The following is a 22,758-nucleotide window of genomic DNA, read 5'->3' on the forward strand; positions in this document are numbered from 1 at the left end:
CTTCTCCAGTGGCTGGCAGTGGAATCCAGGCCCATCCACTGCTCCGGGTTCCAGCCCAGGGACCCTAAACCCAGCAACCGCGGTCTGTGCAAGCTCGGACCCTGTTGCTCTTTCCCTGGGCTCTTTCCTACCTCTCTTCTGTCTTCTGCCCCTGCCCCCTTTGGGTTACCACTGGAGCTTCCTCTGTTCCATGTGGCGATCTCACCCCTTCTCAGGTTGTTCCCAGTGTCTGTATTCTCAGGCAGGATTCCTGGGCATACTTCTCCTGGGATTCCTCCTTGTCTTTTGCTAACTGCCATCATCTCTAGGGAGTGGCGCCCAGTTCTTTCCTGCTGCCCCCTCTTGCTCTTTACTTCCTGGTTTTATACAGCTCAGCCTGCCCCTGCCCTGCTGGGCTTTATTTCCTTAATCTCTTCAACTCAGCCGGCCCTGACTCTCCTCCAGGGGCAGCCTGCCATGGGGTTAATTGGCCCTTTTTTTCCCTACTCAGGCCTAGTGTGGTGTGGACACCTCATCACATAGAGGCTCACCCTCAGGACACTTAATACTTGACTGTGCCCCCTACTGTAGGTCTAGACTGGATTCTCTTGCTTTGTCCTAGCCTGACTTCAGGGCTCACTGGAAGTGCATCTCTTGACCTGGAACTGCGTCTCTCACCTCTTATAGAATCATAAAAATGTAGGGCAGGAAGGAACCTCAAGAGGTCTCAAGTCCAGCCCAGCCTAGCCTCTTGACCTTGAGCTGTGTGTCTCTGGAAACAGCTTTTGATGCATGGATGCCTTTGGTGCAGCCGTTACTGGTAGCATTGGGGCACAGTTGCCAATACAGATTTTAGTACTCACTGCACTGCTTGCTTAGGATGACAGTGACACTGCTGAAAATGAGCAAGACTGCTGTTTGGATACAGAGGATAATAGTAGCAGAAACCAAGAACTATCTCCGAGGGAAGAGGAGAAAGATAATTCTCTCCAGTATGGGCTGATCCTTTTTTCCATTTAATTGAACAGGTTGTTAAGATTTCTTCTTTTGATGTGCAGACAATCCAGGAAAACCCCAAGGCTGTGATTTTGAGGGGGTTGGTTTCATTCCCAGATGATGTAACAAGTGCTCCTCTTCCATCTTAGACTCGACCAGTTGGTGAGGTTTGGCAGCTACTTCATACCACTCTGGATGTCTCCAAGATGGTTATTGGAAAATGGAGGGATATCCTCAGCTTATTTCTCCCTCCCTCTCCGAAAGATTATGATGATGGAGGCAGCCGCAATCATGATAGTGCCATAGCATGACTCCAGAAGCTAGGATGGCCTTGGACACATATTTTTTCAATCTGTGATATTGTCAGCTCACGTTGGGAACAACAGTACGTGTTCTATATGGGAAAACACCAGTTCAAGCTGTGGAAGAAGGTTTGCACCGTGTACCCCCCACCTCCAAGGGTGTGGAGCAAAGAGTTTGTAAGAAACTGACTTGTGAGGGAGTGGACAAAGCCAGGGTGTGGCTATCCTTTGGTGATACAACAGTGGGGACAGCTATCTGTGCCACTGATGCTTGCGGACACATTGTTGCATTTACTAGGCCTTTGTGTGATGGTTTCACCAGAAGTTTCAGGAACATGCAACTTCGAAGATGGGGGAAAATGGATGATAGTCTTACGAAAGCTGAGATAATTAAATCTGTCCTTCATTCTCTCAGGTTATCCTCCCCTCCTCCTCTTTCTTTTATCTTCTAAGGAAAGCACCTGCCGAGAAACCAGCACATACATATGCTCTGGATTCTGCAGTGCCCAGTGCGTGCAAAGTCAGTTCACTTTGCCTTCCTTCTGGAAGAAGACTCTAGGTTTCTGAATTCCGGAGTGACTAGCCAGCCTGTCTTGTACTCCCTTACTATTAGAGGGAGACTAGGGTCCATTTATTATGCAAGGCCCTTTTGGGGACACACGTCTCAGAATTACAAATTTCTCCCTTCCAGAATGTGCTGTAATTCAGCATCCCGAAGAGAAGCTGCAGTAAATCTAATCCCTTCTGACAAAAAGGATGTCATTGAGCCTGTGCTATTGGTCAAAAGAAAGGGAGGATTTGAACCTGTCCTCAATGTTAAAGACTTCCATTGGTAACTGGTGAAAGGAAAATTCAAAATTGGGTTTTGGAGAACAATTGTACCTCTCCTAGAGGGAAGGGATTGCTATGAGCTATAGTTGGCGGTAGTGCCTATGTATTTACACTGATAGGACTGTGTGTTTTTTCTCTTTCTGGATATTTGGATTTCTAGAATAGGGTCCAGGACATAAGGGAAAGGATTTTCAGAGCCAGCCAGATCAGCAAGAGCCATGCAGCAAAAGATTGGCCTGATAGCTACAATGGTTATATGTCAATGAAGTCTTGATTTCAAATTTTCTCCATTGCAAAACCGAGTGACCACATATGTTTGTTCCTGGGATGGGGAGCTGATATGAAGGGCCACCTCTTCCAACATTCTTGGTCTTCAGGAATAGCAGCTGCGCGTGAATGTTCTGGAGATGAGGGTAGTCCTGAATGTTCTGAAGACCTTTAGGTAATGTTTATCACAAAAAGTAGCAGAATCTTTCCTCTTGTATTTGGAAGCCCTGAAGACACAGGATTGGGCAGTGTTTGACAAAACACATCTGGTGGCAACTTATGTGGCAGGAATGAAAAAGTGAATTGCAGACAGCCCATGTCAATCAGTAGTGGACATATGAGTGCAGCCTTAGATAAGAAAGTAGTGGACCATAGGAAGTATGGCAAGAGACTACCCTGGCTTAACTAGGAGATCTTCAGTGATCTGAAACTCAAAAAAGAGTCCTACAAAAAGTGGAAACTAGGTCAAATTACAAAGGATGAATATAAACAAATAACACAAATATGTATGGACAAAATTGGAAACACCAAGGCACAAAGCAGGATTAAACTAGCTTGAGACATACAGAGAAAGATCAAGGACAGGGTAGGCCCCTTACTCAATGAGGGGAAGAAACAATAGCCGAAATTGTGGAAATGGCAGAAGTGCTAAATGACTTTTTTGTTTGTTTTCACTAAAAAGTTTATTAGCAGTTGGACATCTAACTTAATGAATGCCAGTGAAAATGAGGTAGGATCAGAGGCTAAAATAGACAGGGCCGCCCAGAGGATTCAGGGGGCCTGGGGTCTTCGGTGGCGGGGGGCCCTCGCTTCGGCGGTAATTTGGCGCCGGGGGTGTCCTTCCGCTCTGGGACCGCCGAAGTGCCCCAAAGACCTGTGGTGGGGCCCCCCCGCCGCCGAATTACTGCTGAAGCGGGACCCGCCGCCGAAGTGCCGGGTCTTCAGCGGTAATTCGGCGGTGGAGGGTCCTTCCACCCTGGGGCGGAAGGACCCCCTGCTGCCGAAGACCCAGAGCGGAAGAAGCTCCGGGGGCCTGAGCCCCGCGAGAGTTTTCCTGGGCCCCTGGAGCGAGTGAAGGACCTCACTCCAGGGGCCCAGAAAAACTCTCGTGGGGGCCCCTGCGGGGCCCGGGGCCTGGGGCAAATTGCCCCACTTGCCCCCCCTCTGGGTGGCCCTGAAAATAGGAAAACAACAAGTTAAAAACTATTTAGACAAATTAGATGTCTTCTAATCACCAAGGCCTGATGAAATATGTCCTAGAATACTGACTGAGGAGATATCTGAGCAATTAGTGATTATCTTCAAAAAGTCATGGAAGATGGGAGAGATTCCAGAGGACTGGAAAAGGGCAAATATAGTGCCAATCTATAAAAAGAGGAATAAGGACCACCTAGGGAATTACAGACCATTAACCACATTTTGTGATGGTTTCATCCCTCATTTTATATTTACATCCTCAAAGTGCATATAAAAATTAGAATAATATCCAAAACGAGCTGCTAGACTAGGCCTTTAGAGAACCTATGGGGTGGGGGAGGATTTTGCTGCAATGCTCTAAAGAACTAAAGTGACTCATTTTTTCTTGCCCCTTTTTAATATTTATGTTGCCTAAGATTTCACTTGTGCACAGATGAGCCATAACTTTTTATGTCTTTAGTAACCTCATCAGACATGTAAGTCAACACTATGGTAGTGCAATGTACATTACAGAGGAGGTGATTAATAAGAATCTGTTTGTGTTGATCTGTTTTCTGTTAACAGAAGTTTACATGAACTGAGTTTGCTTGTGAATTTGAGACTGAATTGTGTTTCTTTTTAGCCTCAGATTCTGGGCTCATAAATTTTGATATTTTATTGTTTCCAAAGCCTGTTGCTTAAGGACTCATCTAGCATTTAAATTTCCTCTGTGTAATTTTTCTCTTTGCTTTTTTTAGTGCCCAACAACGAAGCAGTCAGGTTAACAAAAGTGCAGTTGGAAATCAGGTAGGCATTTGATAAGAGAATGGATAATTTCATGTACAAGTGAACTTCAGTTGTTGATTTTATGGACTGTATCTTTTATTTTTTGCTGTAAATGTATAAGTGACCAGTTTTGCTTGATACATAATATAAAATGTGTCTTTTTTTACTTGCTTTACTTAAGTTTTCAGAACCAGCTGACAGCTTCATTAAGGTTGTCAGCTATAACTTTTAATAATTCTGCTGCTAACTGGACTGCTCTTCAGTGTCTCCTCCTCCATGCCCTTAAGTACCCAGAATTTCTTCCTGTGTTGTCCCTAAATATTTAGTTTTCATTAAGCTCAAACTTGTGAATGAGTTCAAAGACCAATACTATGTGAGTACTTGTTTTATACCTGCTCTTGGTTGTATAGTGGTTTACTAGTTCACACATGTGCACAGCTTGATAACACAGTGAAGGGACGGGTGAAGGGACTTGTCTTTTACCTCTGCTGAAAATTTTCAGCTGACTTCATAAAAATGTTGATTACATACCATAGTCTTGCTTTGAAGAAACAAAGTTGATTGGTGGTCTCAGACTAATAGCACTCTTGCTGAGATGTCATTAACTAAATTAGTTGGCTGTTTCTTTTTATTATGTGTAGTACAGGCTTGCAAGATGCTTATAGTGTGAAGAGGTGCTGTCATCCTCAACTCCCACTGATTCCACTGCAAGTTAAGGGTGCTCAGCACTTTACAGGATCAATTTCTGTTTTCTTTTTTAAGTTAAAACACTAAGGATGATTGATACGACCAGCCTTAGTATATATTCTTGTATATTTCTAAGGTTCCGCAGAGTCTGTTTGTCTTTTAAGCAAAACAAATTAAAAAAATCATGGTATCTCAGTGTTCATTTGTGATGGTTTCAATTTTGGATAGTCAAAATAAAATAAAGTCAACTTCCTTTAATCTGGGTTATTTGCTTGCACATCTCCCTGATGTTCTTGCACATAATTACTCCTGCATTAAACATTACAATGAAAAGTTAAAGGCAAAGATTTTTCAAAAGTGGCCAGTATTGACGAGTGCCTCCGGTTTTGGGTGGTGAATTTGGGGTGCTTTAAAGGGGCCTTACTTCCAGAAGGCAAGTACTCAGCTCTTTCTGAAAATCAGACCTCTTTAAAGTGTCTCACATTGAGTGCCCGAAAACAAAAGCACCAAAAATCACTACTCACTTCTGAAATCTTGTCCAAAATGGTCCTCCAAAATGGCTTCTGGAAAGTTTGGAAGCAATGATACCTCCAGAGCTTGACCATCTTCTTTGTGTTTTTGAGTTACGTGCCAGGTGGGATTAAAAACAAAACAAAACTGAAAGATCTAATGGCTGAAACGGTTCCAAAGACCCTCCAAAGAGAGACTTCCATCTCCTACATGTCAAACACTAAGGCTAATTCTACACTACACAGCTTTGAGCGACACGGCTTTGTCGCTACAGCAGTGCTGCTAAAAATTGCACAGTGTAGCCGCTGTTTGTCAACTCTCCTGCCAACAAAGAACTTCCACCCCCAAAGAGTGGGGTTAGCTTTGTCGGCAGGAGAGCGCTGTCTGCAAAACTTTTGTCTTTTGGGGGTGTGGTTTTTTGACATCTCAGAAAGACAAAAGTTTTGTCATTCATTTGCCAGTGTAGACAAAGCCATAGTCACCTCTGCTTTGGGGTTGTCCTGTAGAAGGAAAACCACCCAATTCCATGATGTCCCAGAAATATACAAATTGGAGTAACTATTCCTGAGTCTGAGTGACTGTATTTTGTCTCTTAAAATAACAAAACAAAATAGCAAAACCCTACAAAGCTTTGGCTTTAAAAGGAAAAAGCTCAAAGTTGGTAACTAACTTATTTCAGAGATAAACTAAAACAGACTTTTGTTTTGTATTTATCTTAATTGTTTGGAAGTGAGAAGAGCGTGACAAAATGACTTTTGAATAGAGAAAATGTTTCTGAAATAAAACTTTATTTTTACAATTCTTTGCTATTTCAGGGAGCCAATCTACCGCCTTCACGGCAAATTGTACGAGCTAAGTTTTGTAAGCTTTATTGTTGCTTTTTCATTTAGCTTCTCAAAGGCCAAAGTTTGTCTCTAACTCATTAGTTTAATTAATGCTAGCTACTAAATTTTTTTTACCTTGAAACTGTTTCACCTTTAACACCTTCTCAGTGAAATGTAATTGCAGTTCATCCCTTCATTGCCACTAACCTGCTGTGACTTACAAGTCTGAACTAGTACGACTTAAAAAATATTGTTAAACTTTCAACCAAATCTATGTTTAAACTTATTATATTAAATTGTCTTAAAATGAACTAAACTTACTAATGAACGTTTAAACTATATCATTGGAAGAAAATTGGATATTTCTTACTTGATGTTTATAGTATATGGAGGCTCTGCCTCTTGAAAGGTAGGTGAATTATAGTAAGGGAAATATCAATTATTGCTTAAATGGATGTACTATTTACAAGTGCCTTCTGTCACAACTCATAAAAAAGTCGTTTCCAGCAAGCACAATTCAAAGAGAAGTTGCTACAAATTTTAAACCCCTAGAGCTTTCTTAGCATTTTTTTCATAGCAGCAGGAGGATCAGTGTGTCACAGGATAGATTTTTACTTTATCAACTCCTCCACCAAATATTAGGTGAATACATTTTAACTTACAATTAGTAATATGTCTTCTGAACATTTAGGAGTTAATTCTAATAACAAGCCACTCTTCCAATTCAGTGACAGGTGGATATAAGTGGTAAAAGTTGATTGTGCTGTTTGGTGCCATATGACATGTTCCTTGATAGGAGCTGTATAATTAAAATGGATATATTTAATTCCAGTTTGTCATTATACTGCCCAATTACACCAATAACCATTATAAACTGAGTAACTCAATACTGAATAACACATTTATTTTAAGGCAACAGGGCATAAACAAAACTGACTGACTCTAATAGCAGTTGGAAAGATCATTAAACTAATCCAGACTCGTATTGAGGTTTCCTACTTGATTGTAATATGCTTTGAATTATGATGGTAGAGAATTATTTCACATATCAGAAATACAGACATCTTGAGTATTTGTGAAAAATGCATAATACCCAGTTCTGTTAAGTATAGTTTTGCTCATTTTCCCCTCTACTAATTTATCCTCTTGCACTTAATCTTTGGCTTTCTTTTTTTTTTTTGCTACCGCCTGAGGTTTTGATCTGACTCAACAAGGTTTCTTTCTAAGCCACAGGTTAGTCTGTCTTCTCATCTGCTTTAAATAACCAGTGTAACACTTTGTTTTACATAGCACTTCTGGCAAGATCTGGGCCTTGAAGACTGACCAACTCCTAACTGTATATTTTGTGTGGTGAGATTTGTGGTTTTTGTCACCATCACTAAACTTGTGTTTAAACATTGTCATTTCAATGTAAAAATCCCACTTCTAATAGACCTTACAGCTCAAAAGGTGTCATTGCATCAAGCATTCACTCATTTAAGAACACAATGTGGGAGGATTTGAACATGATAGATCATGTATAGCATTTTAAAGTAGAACAAGTAAGATACTTTCAGTGGCAAAATCCAGTATTGCTCCATATGGAGTAACCATTACAGTTGGAGAAGGTCCTAAATCTGAATCTTGGATCAAAAATTGTTGTCCAAGTTATTTTTAGACAATTTGGATGTAATAATTTGGTCCTATTTCTGTAATGAGCCCAAACCAGAAACTTGATTCCCATTCATCTGAACTTAAGGAAAATTTGGATCTACTGCTATACTTTGTGGCCTCTAGTTATGTAACCTGCACCATTTATGAATGCATGATGATTTACATCATTGCCCCAAGCTTTGCTTAACTAATGTTGGGTGAATATTCTCTTTCTTTGTTTCACCAAAGGCTGAATTATCTGGCAAAGGTGGTACTTTCTGAAATTGTCAGTACCATTTCCAGTCATGTGATGCGATATACAGTGATTTCATCCAAAGCAATGTTAATTCTGGAAGCAGTCTCCCGAAGGTGGAACCTTTGGAAATTAAGTATTCTCCACCTTGTTCATCTCCATCTTCAAAGATCACATGACTCATGATGGAAGATATGTTGACTATTTTGACCCTTGCCCTCTACTAATTAAAGCAGGGAAATTGTACTTGGACAAGTCAATATTGCTACTGTTTTCTGAATCAACTGCAAAGTACCTGTTGCTTCCAAGTCATTCACTAGTTCTGTTTTCCATCCTTGGAAGCTGACCTGATTTCCTCCACGATATTATTCCCTACTGGCCCATAGTGTGAGCGAACTTTTCACATTTGACCTAAGAAACAAATCCATTGTGGTGTTGCCTCACCCCTGGTTTGTTATAATTCTTACCCCGGTTTGATAGTGCTGTTGCAACACAATTTTGTACCACAAGTATTGGGAGATAAAGCAGCAGTGTTAGGAGTTACAATGCAACTAACATTGCTTCAGTGGAACTATTGTGTAGTTACTTGTTTAAATAATTGCTAACTCGGCAAATAACTCCTGTTTATGCCTCTGTTTTGTTAGAGTGCCTAACCTTCAGATTTGCACACACACTTCTTTTCCCTGACTTTCCCAGCCAGTTCAAATGACAGTCAGTCTTAAAATGACCTCTCAAACATTACTTTTGAAAAGTGGCTAGCACAGCTGTTCATGCTTCTTTAATACTGAGTCATAGTATATTTTGTTCTACTTTATTAATCAGAAATATCTTAATTGATGCAAGGAACTGTAAAGCTGTGAAGCAGTTCATAAAAATCTGTCCTTTGTCCATCAGATCCTGCTTTCCTGTTTACCAATGTGAAATGGCGGAGAGGGAAAGGAACAGATATGATTTGTTTTTATGCAGCTGAAACTATCTGCAAAATGACTTCCTTCTGATTTGTGTACGCACACACGCGTGCTCTCTCGCTTTCTCTCTCTCTCTCTCTCTCTCATCCCCTCCCGCCCCCCCAATTTTTTCATTTTTCAGACTCCAAGTTTATCTATCAGAATTCTGAAGGAAGGAACTGTGTCATCCTCCATTCATCCTGTCCACACAACCCAGCTGCCGGTCAGAATATTGTCTCCACTCACTTCTGGCATGGCTTATGTTTCTCACCTTCCTGATGTTCATAACTCATATCACTCATATCCGGTAGAGTAGAGTAGAATTTGGCGTTCTGATTTTAAAAAAATATTCCTTGCAATATTTGCAACCCAGACACAAAAGTGAAATGATGGTGTAACTAGCACCCAGCGGTGGCGCCTTCTTATGGCTCATCTGGGGAATTAGCTCGCCACCGTCTGTGCCCCGTCCTGCAGTTACTGAACTGGTTGCCTCAATCACTTGCTCCATGGCCCTTCTCTTGCCGGTCAGGAGCTTCAGTGCCTCTCCTTCATGGCTTAGACTTCTGGCCAAGTCACAGTTGTCCTGCCCTTCTGGGATCTCACCAAAGTGTCTCTCCACCAGGGGTGGCTCCAGGCACCAGCGCAGCAAGCGCGTGCCTGGGGCGGCAAGCCGTGGGGGGCGGCCTGCCAGTCGCTGTGAGGGAGGTAGTCAGGCAGCCTTCGGCGGCATGCCTGTGGGAGGTGCACTGGTCCTGTGGCTTTGGCAGCGGGTACGCTGAAGGCGCGGGACCAGCAGATCACCCACAGAAACGCTGCTGAATCTGCCAAAGGCTGCCTGACTGCCGTGCTTGGGACGGCAAAAAACATAGAGCCATCCCTGCTCTCCACACAGTCTCAGGCAGCTTCCATATCACTGCACTGACTGCACCACTCCCACAGTGGCTTGTAGGGGAACCCATGCCTGCCCTCTACTCCAGGTTCCAATCCAGGGGTTCTCAAACCAGCAGTTCATGTCTGTTCTCCCAGTTCTTATTGTTTCTTCCCTGGACTGCTTCCTACACTCCTATGACAGACTCCTACTCTTCCACCCTTGTATCAGAGGGTGTGACTGCAGGCTTCCTCACTGCAGCCCCTGCAGCCCCTCCCCTCCCCCTGTTACCAGCTCCTGGCTTTATAGAAGTCCTGCCTCTTTCTGCCCAGGTGAGCTTTATCCACAATTAAGCCTTACTGCATCCTAGCTCCCCTTCAGGTGCAGCTGATGGTTAATTGGCCTCTTCCTTATATTAATCCCTCCAGGGCTAGTGGGGTGAATGCCCTATCACAGGTGTCTGAATAATAATGGAAATAATTACTCTCTCGTCACTATCCAAATCGAGAGTAGCATAAAATGTAAACAGCACAATAGTTAAAACTAAACTGGATTATTAAAATGGAAAGGTTTTGTTTTAAATGCCTTATCTGTTTTACAGGCAAGGAAATTTATTTTGAAAATGTTGCTTGATTTTCAGAGGTGAAATCAGTGGGAGACTATAGTGGGAGTTCAGCACCTCCTGAAAACCAGGACATGAATACCTAACCAGATAGTGTTCCTTTGAGTACATGGCATTGTCTGAACCCTTATCATACAGTGTTGCTTGGTCCTGAATGTACTGAGATTCTATAGATTTGCTGTAGTTCTGTAAATAAAATATGCCCATGTGAAGTTCTAGGAACATGTACAATTCATTGAAAATAACTTGCAACCTCATGCTCACTCTCCAACCATCAGCACACCTCTAGATTCTCTTCCCTCCTGTAACATCCACCATAAGTCTCCAGTTGTTTGACATTTTGGTCTGCTGCTCCTTTGCAGCTTTCAGTATGTTTAGGGAGCGTAGTGCTCTATTTTAATGGGGAAGCGCGTGTTGGGCGTTTAGTGGAAATTCATCAGCATTCCTTGAAAAATGCAAAGGCTGAGGGTATTGTCTCGATCTGGTGTCCTGCCACTGACACAACCCAGTGCTTTGTGGGAGTGGCAGCTGGATCCAATCTCCCACAAGCAGGATTCTTTGAGGAAACAGCTGGCAGCTTCATTCCTCTACTGGATAGACATAATGGGGGAGTGACTGAGAGTAGTATCAGCAAGCCAGCTTGCTATTGCATTCACCACTGGCGGCTGTATATCTGTGAGACTCTGTCAGCAGAGTTGCTGGGATCACAGAAGGGTCCTCTGTTGGGAGCCACATTATGGGGAGTTCCTTCCTGGACAGCAAAGAAAGTTGTTAAAGTGTTTTCTTCTTAAAGCTTAAGACTAAATATCAGAGCAAAATTGCTACACCCTTACCACTTGAATAGCATGTCCACAGCGCCTTATGTGCACCTGTGTATTGGGTTGTCACGTTGGAGTTCTGCAGAGTCTCATTTCTCCCTACCAATGCCTATTCCACTCCATGTAGAACTTGCAGTGGCTTTACTGCATTTTAGTCCTTTGTGTGTTGAGGCGATGGTGGGTGCAAAATTTCAGCTTCCCTTTATGGAACTGGAAGATGTAAATTAACTTTGTGTCACCAATGTTCCACTTTTCTGGCATGTTTTCTAGCTCTGGCTTAATTTGGAGTGAATGGGTTAAGATATTTTAAGGACTGAGTTGTTTTAAATTGCACCTCTAAAAACGTTCAGAAGCCATGTTTGTCCATTTGCTTTGCAAAGTAACATTAGCGTTGATCAGAGACTGATAGCATAAGCTTTTCTGCAGTCTCAGCCTTTGGGGAGAACTGCAACAAAAGGTGCTAAATTTATAGTTGCAAACATTTTTCAACATTTTATCAGCTATAACAGGGGTGCTGGGGTGCCTCATCCCCTTTTCAGTTGGCTTTGTTATTAATGAGTACAAGATAGTCTTACTGCATACATATCAAAGCTGTTGGCATTAACAGAGCTGCTTATATGTGCACATTGAGGGAAATGTACTTCGAAGTTTCAAACTTTGATGATTGACCATGAAGCAGACTTCGAATTGTTTGTCTTTTGTCTGCTGCTGATGTTGGAGCAGGCTGAGATTTGAAGTCTTTGAGAAGTTTGCCACCGCCCCAGTGCATATCCATAAAAGTAAGCAGAGACCTCCATTTGATTGCATAACTCCATGCTTCTGTAGTAGACACTAGAAGTCCAAGCACTTTCAACCTCACTCCCAATCTTTCATAAGCAAGTAAAGGAGATCTTCTTGGGAAGAAATAGTGGACATTTACATGAGTCCGTAGAGAGATTTGGAAGACTTCATTGTATGGTGTATGTAATCCAGTGAACCTTTTTCCATTTAAATTCAGACTTGGGGGAGAAGCAACTTTTACTGAACTATTCATAGTTTTATCAGAAAGCTCAGTGGACCTTTGTACTCATACTTTCTTTAAACGTCTCTGCTGACCTGTTCTCTTCCTTCCATTTTACCACTTGAGTGCTGTTATCCCTCCCTAGTTTTCTTTTGCTCTCCATTTTTCCTGCATGATTTTCCTCTGAACCTTAGCATTGGTTTCTATACTCCCTTCTCTCTCTGTCATTCTTTCCTTTTGTTTCCCTTCTGTTCTTTCCAGTCAGTCTTGTTTTTCTTCTTTCTCTGCATCTCAATCTCAGTTTTTCTTTCCTCTCTGCTCTTTGCTCCTTCCTTTCCTCCTCTGTTTCTCCTGTTCCTCTCCTCTGTTCCCTTGCCTAGAACTCTCTACTTCTCAGTTACTGCTTTTTTTTTCTTTGAAAGACCTCAATATTTCTGTGATAAATTGGACCCTTCAGAAACTCCCCTTCTCTGAAGGGTAAGGTTTCCAGAAGTCATTGACTGCTCCAGAGAGGAAGCATGGTCTGGTCCTAGCTCAAGATTCCTACTCCACAATTGATCTCCCAGATCTAAAAAATTTGCAGTATCAGAGCAGTGAAAGCAACCATCCTTTTTATCCCTTTTGTTTTTCGTATGAGTTTTCACAATGTGTTTCTACACTGCAAGCAAATAGTATCAAGATCATAGAATCATAGAATCTCAGGGTTGGAAGGGACCTCAGGAGGTCATCTAGTCCAACCCCCTGCTCAAAGCAGGACCAAACCCAACTAAATCATCCCAGCCAGGGCTTTGTCAAGCCTGACCTTAAAAACCTCTAAGGAAGGAGATTCCACCACCTCCCTAGGTAACCCATTCCAGTTCTTCACCACCCTACTAGTGAAAAAGTTTTTCCTAATGTCCAACCTAAACCTCCCCCTCTGCAACTTGAGACCATTACTCCTTGTTCTGTCATCTTCTACCACTGAGAACAGTCTAGATCCATCCTCTTTGGAACCCCCTTTCAGGTAGTTGAAAGCACCTATCAAATCCCCCCTCATTCTTCTATTCTGCAGGCTAAACAATCCCAGTTCCCTCAGCGTCTCCTCATAAGTCATGTGCTGCAGCCCCCTAATCATTTTTGTTGCCCTCCGCTGGACTCTCTCCAATTTATCCACATCCTTCTTGTAGTGTGGGGCCCAAAACTGGACACAGTACTCCAAATGAGGCCTCACCAGTGCTGAATAGAGGGGAATGATCACATCCCTCGATCTGCTGGAAATGCCCCTACTTATACAACCCAAAATGCCATTAGCCTTCTTGGCAACAAGGGCACACTGTTGACTCATATTCAGCTTTTCGTCCACCGTAACCCCTAGGTCCTTTTCTGCAGAACTGCTGCCCAGCCATTCGGTCCCTAGTCTGTAGCAGTGCATGGGATTCTTCCGTCCTAAGTGCAGGACTCTGCACTTGTCCTTGTTGAACCTCATCATATTTCTTTTGGCCCAATCCTCTAATTTGTCTAGGTCCCTCTGTATCCTATCCCTACCCTCCAGATCACACATCTGTTATTCAGACTTATACTTTATAATATATATACATAAGGATAATCCTTAGGTTTCTCTTTTCCCTCCAAGCCCTCTCCTCCACAAAATTCATTCTGTTCTATGCATTTTTCTTGTCATCAGAACCTGTGGACATTATATTCCAAATTTGTCAATGACTGAAAAGCACACCTTTTATTGGTAGAGCAGTTTTTTAGTCAAAAGAATGAATTTAGAAAATTAATTGTGTTTGGTGAATGAGTGACTGGCAATTAATACATGTTTTTTGACTTACAATCCTGTACAGGTGATCCGGAAAGGCTGGCTCACCATCAACAATATCGGCATCATGAAAGGGGGATCCAAGGAATATTGGTTTGTTCTGACAGCAGAAAGCTTGTCCTGGTATAAAGATGATGAGGTAAAGAGACAATTCCTTTGCAGACATCAGTCACTCTGATATTCATTCACAGCTTCTAATGTTAAGATTTTAACTTTGTTTATACTGAACTTGCATTTAGTATGTATTTTCTCTTGCAATCTAATTTAGCACTTTCTTAGTGTGATTCCCCGCTCTTGCAGTTCTCAATATTTCTTCTGCCTTAAGATTCTACTGAAATTTCTCTACAAACTTTGGGAACACTAATTATTTATTCTAGATCTTTAACACTTATCTTGACTATTTTAAAAGAAGTAAGAGAATATACTAGACTTTTTTCTGGTTGCTATTAGCTGTTTCACTTGGATTTCATTACAGTTAATATGTAAGTTAGTCATAAAGTGTCAAGTTGTTTTTCCCATCATCATCATCATCATCATTTCATCCTGGAGCTTCTTTGCAGACACTGGGAACAATGCAGTATTACCAGTCATTCTTGTCTGTGGCTTGTTCTTCCATCAAGCCCAGCCTGGTCACATCCATGCATATGATGTCCTGCCATCTAGTTGGTTGTCAGCTTCTAGGTTGCGGTAAACTTGGTTGTCTTTGCTTTTTCTTATGATTGTTATTCCCATAAGCAATTAAAATTAGATATGTTTTGTAATACAGCTGGGCTTTTGCCTAATGTTATGAAAGGTCTAAAATGAAGTGAAAACATTTCTAGTAGTGTTAACTAGAGTTTTGAGTTTGCGGTACTGGTGATCAGATAGAGGTACCTTGGTAAGGAATACAATTGTTAATATGAATGAATTTGTAGTTAACAAGCAAGAGCTAAAGAAGGACATTCCTATAATACAATATTCAGACTGCTCCCTCCTTTGAGCCTGTTAGATAGCTTTGGATATTGACCTGTTGCGATCCAGCCTGCTTAGATGTGATCATTGGATTGCTAATGATCTCAGCAGTGACATAGAGATGTTAGAAAAATGTTTTCCATCCATGCTTTTGGATGTAAAACTACCTAAATATCCAGGTACTGTAGTCCTGTTCTTAATTTTTCTTAAATAAAAGGTTAACTGCGGAACTCTTTGTTCTGCACTTGAATGTCTTCAATTTAAAATTAGTAGGGTTGACTGAACATTTTCCACCAACCTTATTTTCAAGTGAGAACCAGGTTTTCAATTACACGAAAATTTTCAGTGTGTGCTTTCTTCATATGTTGTATTTTCAGTTGAACCTGGAACATTTCAGTCAAAGACCAAAATGTTTTCAAATTTCAGCAGTTTTCAGTTGAAAAGATTTTGCGTTTTTCTGAAGAAAATTTGATTTTTGGCAGAGGGAAAATATTTTTCTAGCAAGCTCTGAAAAGTCAGTTTCCAACTTTTGTCTTGCTTGTTTTTGTTGTTGTTGTTGTCACTGTTATTGCCTCCCTTCATTTTTTTGTTTTCACTTTATCAATAGTATACTTCAGCATCCTTGCTTCTAGACACACGGGATAGAGATATTACAATGCAGATTCTGTACATATAATATTGTGTCAGGGCCCGGCTCCTGCAACCACTGAGTGTAGTGCTTGCTATCACGAGTAGTGACTTTAGTAGTAGTGTTTGCAGAAGCTGGTCCTTATTTTGGGATGGATTCTTCCAAGAAAATCTACTGTTAGTTAACAAGTCAGTTATTTATGCAGAACATGAATTAAGACTGTAGCCATGTAGGAAAATATATATTCAGAAAGTTATTAGACCCCTTAAGTTGTCTTTGAAGGCTATGATTCATTTTTATTGAAGCTGGTGAGACTGGACTGAAAATGTAATACCCAATTTAATGTATTTTTAAACATCTTAAGTAATGTATGTTTGCAGGTTGCAGCCATGTTTGTCCGAGGGTGCGAGAGAGATGAGGTAAGTGGGGTAATATCTCTAATTGGACCAGCTTATGTTTGTGGAAGGGTCCAGCTTTCGAGCTGAGGAGGAGCTTTTTAAAGCTTGAAAGTTTATCCTGTCCACCTACAGAAGTTGGTCCAATAAAAGATATTGCCTCACTTACCTTGTCTTGTAAGTCACATATAGCATTCATATTTTCAATTTCCTAATACTTTATAGGAAGTGAATTCAATACATTTCAGACTTGATTATGGCGCAAATCTTGTGACTATTTTAGCTATTTAAAACACAGTAAAGTTATTTTTTATAAGGTAAGTAGAGATATTTCTCATATCAGGTTTAAATGGCCTCGGTTAATATTTAGGAAGGATATTGCTTGTTAATTATAACTGAGGGAGTGGACTTGAAGACAGATTTACTGTTTTCTGCAGTTTGTTCTTGTGAGCTAATCATAATGACAGATGAGAGAAGTGGGAAATTTTTTGCCTTCACTGATTTTATTCCACCTTGACAATGACTGATAATGAATATATATATTCTTATTCTTTCTGTTAAGAGATAAAGGTCCGGGTTACTCTGTGGTCTAAATCTTAATAAAAGAAAATTATCTCACTGCCTGTACCCATTGCTGTTAGCCCATCCTTCCCGTACCATTCTCTTCAAAGAGCATTCTTCAGGAGAATTGAAACCTTTCTTTAAAACAAGCATGCAAATAAGAAAAGGACATGCTTTTAGGAGGCCACTGTTAAAATCCTATTTCTATATTATGATATGTATTCTTTTCTATGAGTTACTAGTAACAAGACTGGTAACCTATGGCTGTATTTTTCAAAAATGTCAATGAAAAAAATTACAGATCTAACCTAAACTGGCAAAAGCAGGAGTTTTAAATGCTAAAATTTCCACTCTGTCTATAACTTGTCCTCCTCTGCTTAGATATTATAGCACACACACAACAGAGGTCATGCACTATTGTGAGATCCCTAGAAGACCCATGTATGACAGATAAGATGAGGATGAGCAAGGCTAACCTGGAATTTCTTTGCCTTTTGATTAAGACTTATAGGAAAGTATCTTCAGTGTAAACATATAATTCTCATTAATGTCAGCGGTTGTTATACATGCTTGAAAAGAGTATCATTGTTAATAAATCAGAGGAAAGGAATTGAGGACTACAGTGGAAATTTATGAGAAGGCAGTTTTGTCTTCAAAATATTGCTGGGATGTTGTTTTGGTTACTTTATTATGAGATAATAAAAACAACATTCAAGAAATCAAACTTAAGGGTGTTTTTGTGAATGTGCAAGTTTGAAAACAGGCATGTTCTTGTATGGCATTTAAAAAATTTCTTTGAAGAAAATAGAGTGGTAGTTAATACTCTAATCATAATGTAGAAGTTACTGAAAGTCCTACGGACCAACATTTTGCATTACATCATGGGGAAATTCTGTTGTCTTTGAGTTGTGGTAACAAATCACTTGTTTGGTTAATGATGACTCCAAATTTTTTCTGTGGAACTCTATAGTCTTGAATTATATGTCAGCTTACTCTTTATTCTTATTATACAGTAGGCCTCGGCATATTATTGAAAGATAGTGCGGTGAAATTAACCAGCCTCACTAAGTGCTGTCTCAGGTACTTAGAAGCGCCTTAAAGGTGATTGGGAATTCTTGAGTTTTCTATTTGTGTTCAGTGGGAGGCTTCAGAGTTCCTGAAAACACTTTTGGAAGTGTCTGCTGCTGTACTGCATTAATCTAGACTGCTTACTCAGCTAGAGCCTGAGAACTTGTGAAGAGTACTGAGCTCCCTGCTTGTTTGATGCTTCATGAGAACAGTTAAAATCAGGATGTGACCAGTGTGGTAATTAAAAGTCTAGCAGCCTTCTTCACAAGAACAGGAGATGTTAGCTCTGGTTTCCTGGACAAATTATGTTATGCTTACCTAAACTGCCTCTGTAGTTTCAAATGTATATGGTATTTGTCACTTCCTGTCGTAAACTATTGATTATGGTTGCTGTGTGCTGTTGTATTTCACCCTAAGGCTGGTGGTCTTCAGCAATGCATGAAATGATTTCTGTATTTACGGATTTGAATTGTGACTATGCTCTGCACAGATGAGCACTATGAAAGCACATAAGGACGTCACCACCCCTTGTGCCTCCTAAGCAGATGCCAGTCACTACTGCAGTCCTTGCACATGTGTGAGCACAGTGACCGTGTAAATCTAGTCTATGGCAATGTTAACCTCTCCAGATGGAGTGGGGAGAAGGACCCAATCATCCCCCTATTGCCACACTAGGCAGCAGAGCTGGCTGGCCATGGAATCAGTGTACATTGCACCCCATTAAGGAGTTTAGCAGCGGCTGTGCTCTCCCTGTGTGTCAGGGATCTCTGAATGATACTGTGCCTTCTTGAGGTACAATGCCTGCTGGGACAGTGTAACTGTGCAGCTCCTCTAATGTAGGCATGTGCCCATAAGGAACTAAACTGTCCATGCTTTGTATAGTTTGAGACTTGTTTTAGGATGAAAGGCATCCTAAAAATGTAAGCAGGTATTGTACTCTCCTGCTCTTTGAAGAAGCTACCTTTTGTGCTTTATTTGTTGGCTGTGGGCCTTGTACTAAAGAATCCATGGTAGAATTTATTTTGAAGTAACTTACTTTGTCAAATAATGCATTTTCATAAGCGTGAATTTCAACATTGGTTGTCCCACTTGCATGGGCAAGCATAAAGCAATTTGTTTCTATGGGTCTTTATTGATATTGTTTTGTTTTGCTGTTCAAATACGTGTACAGCATTTTTAATCTTAATGATTGTTAAATGAGAATCAGAGGAATAAGGTCTTCTTGTACTCCTGGTGGAAACAAAAATATGAGTTTGATCAGTCTTCAAATACTAAGAAAAGTTTGTAGAAAGCCGAAGAACCTTGCTTGTGTGAATGACTGGAAGGTCCATGGTGAATTAGGCCCTGCCCCTGCAAACACTGACTTGTTTGTTTAAGGTTACTCAGATGAGTAATCCCATTGACTTTAAGGAGACTACTCACCTGTTTTAAAGTTAAGCATGTGTAATAGTGTGTGTAGGTTTGGGGTCTTATTGAACAAGTGAGTGCAAGGTTAATGCAGTCATTTATTTGACTTTTAATTAGTACAATAAGTCATAACTTGGGTATTCTGCAATATATTTTGTAAAAATAGTGAAGTCTTAGTAAAATGAGTTAGCGCTCCACTATTATTACTATGCCAACAAATGGGAGAGAATGTGGGGTTTTGTGTTCAAATTCTAAGGTTTGTGGATTAGCAGAGTGAGAATTAGCAAGGTTCTACTGCAGTGTGACTAGGGAGAGGGGGTGAGAAGAGCCATTTTCCTTTATGAAACTAACGTTCTTTACTGCAGAGAAAAGGATGCACTTTGTAAAAAATGTCCCATGTTTAAGAGGACACTGTCAAATCCTGTATTCTCTGGAAACTCAAATCTTCCATCAACTTCACTGTCAGCCTTTGGGGTGCAGGGAATGCAGAGTTGGACTCTCAATTGGGACCACTGAAATTTGACTTATTTCTTCCCTTTATTTACAAAATCTGTATTTTCTTTTTGGTTTCCAAATCAAATGCTTCAGTTTTTTAAGATAAAAATGCTGTCAACATTAGTGAGTAAATGTGTATTATTAATTTAACTTACAGTTGAGCTACAGTAATAAAATAATGTGCGTCTTGTGATGTAGGAGAGAAAATGAGTGAGGAAGTGGATTTTTCATTGTTCCAGAAAGAAATAAAATCCCACATACTAAAGAGGGGAAAATATTCAGAAATCTTATGGTGTCCTTTTTAATAGCATTTACTAGCCAAAGAATAATTTCCTCTTTTTGTATGATCAGCATGTATACATTAATTTTGCATGACCTAATAAAATTCAAGTTATTCATGTGCTGTTATCAAAATATAAGTGAGAAATGTATTTCGTCTTCCCATTTGCAATGGTGCCGCAAAGCAGGATACAAATAAAATTCATAGTTAGTGAGTTAATCAGAACAACTAGGAAAAGAGTACTATAGAAAGCACAGTAAAAATTTCAGCAGTGGGTTTTATTGTATTTGATAGGCACCGTTCATTTTACTCTATGTGGATTTCAATATGCTGACCAAGTTAATAATAAAAAGTACACATGAGTTAATTATTGAACCAGCAGACTTAAATCCAAAAGTGACTCTTTCCTGTAGCTCTTGGTGAAGATGCTATAGTCTGTCAGAGCTGCTCTCTCATTGGCTGGTTGTCATTCAGGCTGGGTTGTCATGTGACTGCCTGTCTGTGCCTGCTGTACAGGTGAGAGGATGTTCTGCACAGCAAGTGTAGACAGGCAGACACATGACAACTCCGTCCAGCCAGTCCCTTGGATCCATCAGGGGGTCCTTTCCTCACCGGCTGATAAGAATCAGTCTGTACCATTCCAGATTTGGGGACTTTGTTGGGGGAAACACACATAACAGAATTAAACTTTAAAACATTAGGGAGCTGTGGAACAAGTACAATGTTTGACTTTATTCAGAAAATATGCATTTTACATTAATTATAATTGTGCTGACATGCAAATGGGATAGGATTTTAACAAAATGGTCACATTAAACATTTTAAAAAGAACAATGATTTAAACCATGGTTTATTTTAAATCCAGTTCATACAAGCGTTTTCCCAATTACTGTACTTGCACAGCATGTAGTGATTGAACCAGATGTTTTTACTCTTCTTGGAAACACAGAAATACTGAAGTTCAAGATAAAGGATATGTTTATACAGTACATATTTTCGAGTAATAGATAAGTACCGTAAACTTAAATACTGAAAACAAAACCAAATAATGCTGTATAGATGGAAGCAGCCATATGTAGACTGTCTCAATAAAGAATATTCTGGAAGGAAAGAGTGTGTGAGTGTGTGTGTGTGTGTGTGTGTAAAAATTTGTGAGGCTTTTACTTTGGAACAATCAAAAGGAGCATATTTTGCTAATATTTTATTTAGCATATAATTTTAATTCCTATTTCTGTCAAAATGAGTACCTTCTATATGTGAAAACCAAAATAAAAGAGTAGTCCTGGGCTTAAAATATAGGTCTTTCAATTAAATGTTGGTTATGCTACAAATCAAAAATGTGCAAACAAACACCTTTCCTACAAAAGGTGTTGCTTTGCTGAAATGTTATATATGTAAAGCACCAAAATACACTTAGTGAAATTTGACCTACATCTGAAATGCCTTTCAGTGAATTATTGTTGTTGCCGTAATTTCAAAAGACATTTAAACCTCAAACATTGGTTTCTACTAAAAGATTTTTAAAGAGAAAGCTAGATCAACTTTTATACAAATTAAAGTACTCTGTTTTAAAATACTGTTCCTTAAATCATCATTGTTGTTCACTTCTATTATGACAATCTTGTATATTTAGATGTTTCTAAAACATATGCTGTATTTAACTGAAAACTGGCCGTAAAAGGCCTGAATTTATCAAAGGCAAAAGCAAATATTTTACAATTTTAAAATGTATTAGATAAATAATTATACATTATGTTACATTATATAATACATTTGATATTTCTATAAAGAAAATGGACACATCTATAGATAATAGATAAGTTAGACTGGTGAGTCATAAATTTCAGATTTAAATTTAGCAAAATGGACTTGGGTCTATTTTTTTAAAATTAAAAATTACAATACATAAATAGCCAAGTCAGATATGACATATTATGTCTTAAGCCTTTTCCCATTCTAAGCCAATGTACATTTACTGTGGTAAAATATAATAGTTACAAAAAATGAGTTTCAAGTGAAATTAGAATTCAGTACTTTTGCCCTCCCACAGCTTGACCATTTTAAAAGGAAACTTAAAGGATAAGATCATAATGTGGACTAATCAATTGCTTTCATGAAAAATAAGTGACATAAGAGCATTTCTGTACTTAGTGTTCCTTTGGTTATTGAAAGTTTCAACTGCTTTAGTATGTAGACTTGGTGCTAAAAATCTTTACATTGCGGGGAAAATTAGGTATGTTTGATTTGATATTGTGCTTTCTTGGAATGCCAAAACAATTGTGCAGGAAAAATACCCACTGGGAATCAATAACACAAGAGGATCAAAAACAAGAATGTGTAGGCCACATTAGCCTAGAATATGGACTAGAGTCTATGAGCAGGTATTGGGGTGCCTGAGTGGGGGAGGAAGGTGTTATGAGAGAGTGGGAGATGAGTTGATTTGAATTTTCTAGTCAGTGATTATTGACCATACAGAGGTAGACTTCATCAACTAAAATGGACTAAAGGTTAAATGTAGAGTTGATGCAAGTGTAATTTTGCTTTATATTAAGCAGTTCATTTAGGACTCCATATGACTAGGCTGTTATGGTCAATTAATTAGTTACATGTTATTAATGAGACACCCGTGGTATGTTTACAAAGATCTTGTGCTGAACTGCTAATAGTACTTCTA

General features: G+C 39.8%; 1 protein-coding gene across 17 annotated transcripts in view; it reads left to right on the forward strand.

Moving 5' to 3' along the window:
- The window catches only part of DNM3 (dynamin 3), a 406,816-nt gene that overhangs the window by 122,301 nt on the left and 261,757 nt on the right, over positions 1-22,758 (forward strand). For 12 of the 17 annotated variants that reach the window (XM_045026194.1, XM_045026192.1, XM_045026186.1 and 9 more), the window contains 4 exons: positions 4,310-4,358; positions 6,350-6,379; positions 7,586-7,591; positions 14,325-14,438. In XM_045026194.1, the coding sequence (XP_044882129.1) occupies positions 4,310-4,358; positions 6,350-6,379; positions 7,586-7,591; positions 14,325-14,438 (199 nt within the window). The remainder of the gene's footprint in view (positions 1-4,309; positions 4,359-6,349; positions 6,380-7,585; positions 7,592-14,324; positions 14,439-22,758) is intronic. The other 5 variants (XM_045026187.1, XM_045026196.1, XM_045026190.1 and 2 more) reach the window with 3 other exon arrangements.

The sequence above is a fragment of the Mauremys mutica genome, chromosome 8, assembly GCF_020497125.1.
Source record: "Mauremys mutica isolate MM-2020 ecotype Southern chromosome 8, ASM2049712v1, whole genome shotgun sequence".
In the NCBI taxonomy this organism is placed as follows: domain Eukaryota; kingdom Metazoa; phylum Chordata; order Testudines; family Geoemydidae; genus Mauremys; species Mauremys mutica.